This window comes from Lactuca serriola, chromosome 1 (genome assembly GCF_051521515.1).
Source record: "Lactuca serriola cultivar US96UC23 chromosome 1, Lser_US96UC23_V15, whole genome shotgun sequence".
In the NCBI taxonomy this organism is placed as follows: domain Eukaryota; kingdom Viridiplantae; phylum Streptophyta; class Magnoliopsida; order Asterales; family Asteraceae; genus Lactuca; species Lactuca serriola.
In genome coordinates, this window is record NC_136408.1 from 94,264,566 (window position 1) to 94,274,337 (window position 9,772).

General features: G+C 33.1%; 2 protein-coding genes across 2 annotated transcripts; one reads left to right on the plus strand and one right to left on the minus strand.

Annotated features, from left to right (window-relative positions):
* Positions 1-1,274: 1,274 nt before the first annotated feature.
* Positions 1,275-4,350, plus strand: LOC145095432 (putative peroxygenase 3). Its single transcript, XM_079033315.1, has 6 exons — positions 1,275-1,443; positions 1,528-1,677; positions 2,065-2,150; positions 2,805-2,899; positions 3,904-4,029; positions 4,116-4,350. The coding sequence occupies exons 1-6, from the start codon at positions 1,335-1,337 to the stop codon at positions 4,267-4,269; spliced, it is 720 nt and encodes a 239-aa protein (XP_078889441.1). The 5' UTR covers positions 1,275-1,334; the 3' UTR covers positions 4,270-4,350.
* Positions 4,351-6,521: 2,171 nt separating this feature from the next.
* Positions 6,522-8,575, minus strand: LOC145059080 (uncharacterized). Its single transcript, XM_079006950.1, has 3 exons — positions 8,078-8,575; positions 7,611-7,984; positions 6,522-7,437 (listed from the first exon to the last, which is right to left on the minus strand). Exons 1-3 carry the CDS (start codon positions 8,573-8,575, stop codon positions 6,522-6,524), a joined length of 1,788 nt encoding a protein of 595 aa, XP_078863076.1.
* Positions 8,576-9,772: the final 1,197 nt, after the last annotated feature.

Sequence of the window (9,772 nt, forward strand, 5' to 3'; positions counted from 1 at the left end):
CATATTTCACAAATATAATTATTAAAAAAATTTATTTTTAACGTCACAAACTGAATTAAGGTTTAGTGATATTCGACAACATTTTGAGATGTTCTAAAAATACTTATGGTCATTAATACATACCGGTTCGCGGTGGTTTAATCGTCGAAATCTGACCGATTTTTACCAACTATTATATATATATATATATATATATATATATATATATATATATATATATATATATATATATATATATAAAGAAATAACATTAAAAAAGAATGTAAAGACAATATTTAATTTAACATTAAATACGATTTTTCTACATAAATATGTATAATATGAAAAAAAAAATACTTAGGGTAAAAGCATAAAAAAAATTATAAACTTAAGGGTAAAACATAAAAAAAACTATAAACTTAAGGTTTTTTAGCGAAGTTAATATAATGATAACTTGGAAATCTGTTATCACCGGTAAAAAAATATATAGCCGAATATTTTTTTTTGGAAAATTTGAGTGTAAATACGGACATAAAATTCACCTTTCGGCAAAACTAGCGAAAACCTGAAAAACTTGAAGGTTTTTATGACACTATATATATATATATATATATATATATATATATATATATATATATATATATATATATATGTGTGTGTGTGTGTGTGTGTGTGTTATAGTTTCCATTAGACATGTCAATCGTGTCGTGTCATGCGGTTCGTGTTGCGTCGTGTCGAAATAGTATACGAATTGAAGTATTTGACCCTAACCCGAACCGTTTAATTAACGTGTCGTATTGTGTCCACTTGTTTATTTTCATGTCGAGTTCATATCAGATTTCATGTTAGGATATACCATAAAATATGTCGTGTCATGTAACGTTGAAAAACTAAACATGTTGAAAGCATATGAGTTGGGTAGAAGAAAAAGGCAAAAGTAATTGTTGGAAGACACAATAGATAGCAAGTTTAGATGAAAAAAAAATTAAGAGTATGAGTTGGGGAGACGGAAGATGATATCATGAGAATGAGAGAGTGGTTAAATGAACTGTATATTTTGGAAAAGAACGAAAAGCTAAAAATGATGTTTTTATCTAGACGGTTAAGTAAAACCATCGTTACGGACACCATAAAAAAACCGTCACTGATCGGATTTTGTATCGTGTCAGATTTTACCACCACTAATTTCCATAAACATATATGGCCACTCTTTCATGTTAGTCTTGCATTGAAAAAAAAAAGGGACACCCTTTTAGGTACTTACCAACACGACAAGTATACTAATTAATGACCATATTTTGTGGTTGTGGATAAATACTATCGTGATCTCATTTTTCTTCCTCAAACCTAGAATCATGGAGGTGAGCAATGACCCTATTGCAATGGCAACTGTGGCACCTCTTGCTCCGGTAACGAGTGAGCGACCAATTCGGGATGATCTTGAGACCTCCATTCCCAAACCTTGTAAGTTCTTCTAACTTAATGATTGATGAATCAATGTTAATATCTCTATATAGCTAGACTAATTTAAATTGTGTTCTTTAAAAGACTTGGCTAGAGCTTTTGTTGCACCCGATATGGAACATCCTGATGGCACACCAGATCACAACCCTCGTGGCATGAGCGTTCTCCAGCAACATGCTGCCTTCTTTGATCTTGATAACGATGGCATTGTTTATCCTTGGGAGACTTACAAAGGTGAATCCCCAAACTAAACAAACAACTCTTTTTTACTTCTTAATTGTTTGATTTCATATTCGTTACGTAATAAAAAGCTAGTCGATTAGTATAGAAAAATAGAGGCCCTACGCCGCTACCTACCATCAATTTCTTTTTATCAATTAACTTTTTTTTTTGTTAATTTAGATGCCCAACTAATTATCTTGTAGGTTCACTCTGCCGTCCAATTTGATAGATTAGTAAAATTGTTTAGAATTATTATAATATAAAATTATAATAAATGTTTTTTTTGACACACAAAGATTATTATTATTATTATTATTATTATCATTATTATTATTATTATTAAAACTATTATTGTTATTAGTATTATTTTTAAATCTAACGATCGTCTCAATCTTATAGGGTTTCGAATGCTTGGGTTCAACGTATTGTTCTCTCTTCTCATGGCGATCTTAATCAATTTGCTATTAAGTTACCCATCTCTCCCGGTAAGTTAAAATCTAATAAAATACATTATTATTACAGTTTTTGTTCCTTTGGTTTGGTTAGATTTGTATTTTTAGTCTGAACTTTGAAATTTAGTAAAATGCATCCCTGTGTTTTAAAAAAATTAAACTGCACATCTTGGTCTATTTAAAAAAACCATTTTATCATTGCTTTTATATTTTTGTTTTTCTTTATATATATATATATATATATATATATATATATATATATATATATATATATATATATATATATATATATATACTTTTTTTTGTAGTGTTTTTTATCCTGTTCGAACACAACATCCATATCATAAATGAATACTTTTGATAGTGAATACTATTGATTATATTACAATGAAAGCAATATAATAATAGTTTTTTTTTTTTTTATTTTACTTTATTTGCTAATCGTTAATCGAACTTTAGGCATGACCGGACATAGTGGTTTGAACAATCTTTCAGATTTTTTGGTGTAATGTTTTTTGGGAAAATTTTCGGTGAAGTGTAAACTTTTTTATCAATACAAACCCTAACTAATGTAACCCCTCTCTCTTTGTTCTGGGTTATTAACAAATTTATGGTTGTGTGTTTGAGATATTCATTGAAGTTTGAAGTTAATCATTACTGCAAACAACCTTTATGTATATATTGCAGGGTTACATACCATCTCTTTTGTTGCCAATTTACATATCCAACATTCATAAATGCAAGCATGCAAGTGATTCTGGGACGTATGACACAGAAGGAAGGTACTTTATTTACTAATAAACTCCTATATGTAAACATAAATTTGTACTATTTTAAATTTTTGAGAGATCATATATGAAAGTTGAAATTTGAAACTTCCAATCAAATGTGAATATGCAAAATTAGTTACTAGTATGTCAATTATAATATACATATTATGTATCGAAAATTAATAGTGATTCGTATATAAAAGATAATGTAAACATTGGTATCTTAGAATTCGATATTTTGTCACTCATGTCACCTATACCCTCATATATAAGAATTATATAAATATCATGTTAATGTCATGTCATTTGTATAACTGTAATGGCTAAATATTAATTATGAAATAACATTATCTTTTTACTACTTTGTATAACAAATGATCCTTAACACTAATTATGTATATCAATGTATATATTTAAACCGACTAGAATTTTACAGATATGATTTTGTATTATTAATATTTAAAAAAAAAAAAAAGATAGTTCCATAGTCCATATAAAAGTTACTTTATTATATAAATTAAAAAGAATAAAACTATTGTTCTATAAAAATATAAAGCTATGAAATCTTTTATGAAACATCCGATTAGCGGACACAAATGGCTGAAGGCCCAAACATGATAAGTCTGATATAATGACATTAGCACTCTTTTTTTAAGTTTTTTTAACAAAGAAAATGAGGAAATCACATGATTGAAAGTGAAAAAAATGTTTTTAAGCTTTTTTTAGGATACAAATGAAAGGGAAAAAGAATGCTTTTACTTTTTATTGGTGGTATATTCTTTCAAATGTAAAAATGATATTTTATAGCGATATTTCTTCTACTCCTCTTAAACTCAAAAACACATATATCACATCCCTTTTCTCCTTCCACATTCATCCCTTTCTCTTCCTTCATTTTTCTTCTTCCTCTTTAATTTTTACACTTGGGAACAAGGTATAATTAACAAAGATTTTTTTTAATGATTGAACTTTATGCACAATACAATATCAACATTGCAATTACTTTCATTTTTCAGGTATCTTCCAGTTAATTTTGAAAATATATTCAGCAAATACAGCAAAACAAAGCCCGATAAACTAACATTGAAGGAGCTATGGAACTTGACGGATGGAAATCGTGTTACATTTGGCACGATCGGATGGTTTGTGCTACATATATTACAATCAATTTTTGTTTTTTTGCATAATTTAATCAGTTTGCTAATTGAATAAGTTTAATCAACTACAGGCTTGCAAACAAGCTAGAATGGGGAACTGCATACCTTCTTGCTAAAGATGATGAAGGTTACGTATCAAAAGAAGACATTAGAGGTATCTTTGATGGCAGTTTATTCGAAAAAATGGCAAAGAAGAATTCGGTTGAAGGTAAAAAGATGCGTTGATAATGATCCATATGGCAATAGATAGATATAATGTCTCATTATTATAATTAGAATAATAAAATATTTGAACATGATGATAAAGAGAGATGTATTGATTTATGGATGCAGTTTATATATATTATTTATAATAATGTACTATCATCGTAATGTGATCATATTTTGGAACTACAACACATACACACATGTATATCTATACCTAAATCTCTTAGTTTTCTACACTCGTTCTTCCAAATCTCTTAGCTTTGTACACTTCACATAATAATTAATTTATGTGAGAATGTGGCCACAAAAGGGTTTCCTTATAACAAATTCAGACTATGTGTTGAATCTTATGCTTCATGGCATCATAGAAGGCTTTTCTAGCTCTTTATTGCTTTTGACACCAATATGGCCAAATTGAGGTGAAATAGAACTAATAATAATTAAGAGAACTTTTCGGTGATGCGATGAAGCTAACAGTTAAAGATACATCACCAGTTCTTATTATATGATACATTTCTATGTATTACCTGTTGAATTCAGACTTAATCTGTTGATTAATATTATTAACTAATAACATATTAGTTGGTAATCTTAAACAAACAAGATGATAGATAATATTTATAATTAAATATCCAAATGTTTTAATGTAAGCTTAATATTGAGAATAAAACGTTGAGAAGTTGCAAATGATAAATTCAATTATTATTAATATTGCTACCGAGTTTCATTTAGAAATCAAAATGTTCTTTCACGATCACATCTTATTATAAGAAATAAGTAGAAGCAGAATGTCCTGGTGTCGGACGAATTTAAATACGAAACAATAAAATTAAAACCAATATTGTTATTTCACATACTCATGTCACTAGCTAGGAGCACGTGTGTCGGTATGCTCCATCTTTTGATCCATTTAAAACTTTTGAACGTTTATCAAGAGAAAAAACTTATAAACTTATCTTTGTTTTTTTGTAGAGACAACTTAGTCAACTTGCTATTATACTTCAATAATTTCCAACATTACGAATATGATCTAGTTTCTTTAAAAAAAAAAAACAAATTGTATCATCTTTAAGGGTAGCACATAACCAATTTGCCAAGTCTTGCACGACTATTGTGTCAAGCTTCGTACTTTATGACAAGCTACACAACCACAATTTTTTGATGGTTCATACTTTGTTGTGGGGTTTCATTTTGTACTTAATAACTTAATGAGTAAATCAATCATTGTCATTTGTATCAACTGGACCATACTTTCTTATTGTACTTGAACAAGAAATCAATTATTGTCGTACGTAAATTGCACAATACTTTCTTATCAGTTCATTGTTTAAAGGGTTAATATCACAAAAGTCCCATGTTTGTTGTACTAAATTGAAAAAAAAACCCTGAATTCAATTTTTCATTTACTGTGACCATAGTATTTTCATTGACTTAGCGTTTGAGGGCAAAGAGCCGGTTTCACCGGTTTCAGCAGGTTGCTCCCTTAGTCGAACGTTGCAGGTAGTTTTGGGTCGATTCTTCTCTCCAACTTCAAACCAAAAAGATGGTAAGCTCCTCCAACACGCACACACAAGGTTACAAAGAGTGGGCTTTAAGGAATCGTTGGTCTGAAGATTTGAGATGCGATTATGATGAACCTACGACATTCTCGATCTCCAAAACCGTCGATAATCCATGGAGGAAATTCAGGGGGTGTCCAAACTATAAGGTAATATTAAGTAATTTTTTGTGGTCTTGTTGAACCATTATGAACAAGTGATTGTTGTGCAGGACTCCAAAAAAATGCGGCTTTTTTTATGGCTTGATCCACCCCTGCTAAACACTTACTACAAGGAAACTATGTAGAAGTTCCATATGGATTTGGAGGAGGCTAACAACAATAAAGCATTTGCAATGGAGGTTTTGAAGCTTTCGGAGGAGGCCAAGAACAACAAAGAAGTTCAACTGGATATTTTAAACCTGTTGAAGGTGGAGCTAGTTATGATGGTCATGCTTTTGATGGTGGTGATAGTGATGGGGTTTATGGTTCACAATGTTATGGTTAAAGCACTGTGAAGTTGTGGGCATTAGTTAGGTTCAGGTGGAATGGTAGCAGTAGTTTAGGTGTAAGGGTATTTTGGTCAAGTTAGGCAGTAAGTAGATGCATGTGTTATGTATGACAATTTTTTGGTTTTGTAAGAGATGACAATGACAACAACTTATTATGTCTTAATTATAACAATGTATTAAGTAAGTCTTTCACTCACCTTCACCTCATTGTCATCATGTTCTTATTCCTGAACATCCTCTGTTGCTTGACTCATACCTTGCTTACCATTAGGTGCATGGGTAAAAAGATCAACAAAATCCTCATCACATGTTAGGGACACATCCTTCTTTGCATTACTCTTATGTTTCTTACCATTAGGTGTTTTCTTTGGTGTTTTGTTCCTTGATCCAGACACTTTAGTTTTCCCTCTTCTGCTTGCCATCATCTTAGTCCTTTTCAGAGGACTAATATTAGGACCACCTACTTGATTACCAGATTTTGAAACTGGGGGAGGAGTAACATCACTTCTTGGTACATCAGTCCCACTAACTTGATCACCACATTCTGAAACTGTGGGTGGAGCATCATCACTTCTTGGTATAGCAGGCTCAACTGGAGGGAATTGATCAAAAATAGGTTGGCCTCCCCCATCTTTCCTAGGTCTTCCAATCTTCCTTTTGGGGACATGTGGCTTAGGTACCTCATCATTTGTGCATGAAATCTTATTATGCCCAAGTTGTTGGCACTTTCCACACCTCACAGTTCTAGTAACCTTTAACCTTTGAGAGGGGTATTTGGCATCTTCTGATTCAGATGCATGCTTCACTCTATTTACTTTGGGTCTTCCAGGCATCCTTCTAACTAGGGGTGGTAATGGTTTAATAAACTCAGTCATTGGCCACAAGTTGCTTCCACCAACAGGTTGTATGTTCTGATTGTAGGTTGCAACATATTTGTCCTTGTGGAACGAAGAAGAAATGAATTCACTTGGATCTTTGTGGACATAGTTGATTGCAGCTTGACTATGCACACATGGTATGCCCGACAACATCCACAGGTTGCAGGTGCAAGTGTGATTGGCTAAATCAACCTTGTATCCATTGTAGCCATACCTAGTCTCAAACACATCACCACCACTTGGCACCACTGTCCACAACCTACACACAAAACAAACAAAATACACATATAAATACATACTTAATATTTTTGGATACATTCCAATAAGAACTTATATTACCTCATATCTTTCCCAAATACATTAAGCTTCAGTTGTATGTTAGGCCCATAATTACCCCTCCATTTGGTGGCCTCTTAACCTTGATGAAAAAACCTTTTCATAAGGAGAATCCTTATTTCCTCAAGCATTGTGATTATAGGCTTCTTCCTTATTTGTTTGATCATGGCATTGAAGCATTCTGCAACCCCATTCTCTACTGCTTCACAAGCATACCCATGAGAAAAGAAGGCTCTGCACCAAGTTTTAGGTTTCCTTTCCGTAAGATAATTGTATCCTGTTTTTGTTATCTTCTTTATCTTCTCTATTGTAGCAAGAAAGTCCCCTTCCACTATACTCATAGCAGCTTCCCAGAACAAACTCTTTAGCTCTAATCCTATGAATTTCTTTCTAAAGTTTGCAAAGATGTGTCTAGCACATTGTCTGTGCTCAACATTAGGGAGTAGGTCTGCCACAGCCTGTAAAAGTCCCTATAATTAACAAACAAACACAATACAACACATGTAAATATTAATGATTGTAACATACAAATATATATTGTATACTAGTGTATGTTGTGGTACCTTGTGTTGGTTTGAGATAACAACCAATCCATTGCCAGCACCAAGATCCAAATCAGCAACCAAATTATCAATGAACCAGGTCCAATTTTCCTTATTCTCAACATTTACAACTGCCCATGCTATTGGGTAGACATGCTTGTCTGCATCCCTCCCAATAGCAGTTAAAATCCCCCCCTTAACCTGCCCCTTCAAGAAACTACCATCTAGTCCTATTCCCCTTCTGCATCCTCTGCTCCATCCATCTCTGAAAGCCTTGAAGCCAACATAAAACCTTTTGAAATAGTTAAACCCCATATTACATTCTACCCCCACCAAGCAAGTTGTACCCGGATTACTCAACCTAATTGTAGCTGCATAGTCCCAAACCTTGGCATAGTGGTCTTCTAACATCCCTTCGATCATCCCCATTGCAGTAGCCCTTGCTCTTTGGCATTGCCCAAGAGATACACTCACTGAAAACCTTTGTAGCACATCTGCTTGCATCTCTAGCAATGTCATCTTGGGCTTCATGATTACATCTTTCAGGTAGTGTTTGGCTAACCAACTGCTAGTAACTAAGGAACCATAATGATAATTCCTAGCACACAGATGCATTTCGTTACAAAATTTTATCTGGAATGTTCTTTCATTGTACTTCCATCCAGTTGCAACCCTAAATGGACACTACATTTTGTTATTATCATTGTTGTCCCTGGTTCCACTACCACACTTAGCTATAACCCTCACTCTATCACTTTTTTCAAAATAAAGCTGGTACCCTCCATGGACTGCATAGTTAGTTAAACCAAACCTGAGTTGAGCAGGGGATTCATAACAGTCTCCTAATCGGGGCCTTATCTCTTTCCAGTCAACATTGGGATCATGCACCCTATACTCCACACCAACATCTTCATTGTCCTCATCTAAGTGGGCATGCTCTTTTTGTTGGACACTAGGAATGTCTCCATCATCTACCATTCCATCAATACTCCTCCTTAATACGTTTTCATCACACAATAAGTTAAGAAGCTGATCATCACATAGTCTTGAGGGGGCTTTGAAAGTTTCTTCAGAAAAATCCAAGAAGCTAAAGTCAAATGCATCTTCATCGAAGTCAGAGTCTGGAAGATATGTCTTCTCAGGGAGCTTAGGCCCTTTAGGCTTCTTAGTTCCAGAAGTAGAAGCCATCTGTTTCATAAAAAAAACAAAAACACAACTTGTTAGTTCAAACTTGGAAGTCCATAGACGAAGATAACCACCCTCATAATCATCAATTTCTTGTTTCCATACACGTACCTTTCTACTCTAACCTTACTGCACCAACGATTTCGAAGCTTCAAGTTGCGAAATTGGGGACTGTGAAATTCTTCTCAACGTCAAAACCTTCTCGAATGCATGAAAAACCCATTAGCAGTGATCGTTCGTGAAAGGTGATGGCTACGGAATAACTTAGTGGTGACCGGATGATACAGGTTACCTGCTGGTGACCGGCTCTTTGCCCTCAAACGATAACTCAAAGAAAATGTCGTGGTCACAGTAAATGAAAAATTAAATTCAGGGCTTTTTCCAATTTAGTGCAAAAAACATAGGACTTGTGTGATATTAACCCTTGTTTAAATGCCAACTTGAATAATTCCTAGGGGTGTGTATTGTTTGGCTAAACCAAATAATCTGTCAAACAAAAGCATTTTAGAATGTATGGAAATTCATTAACAA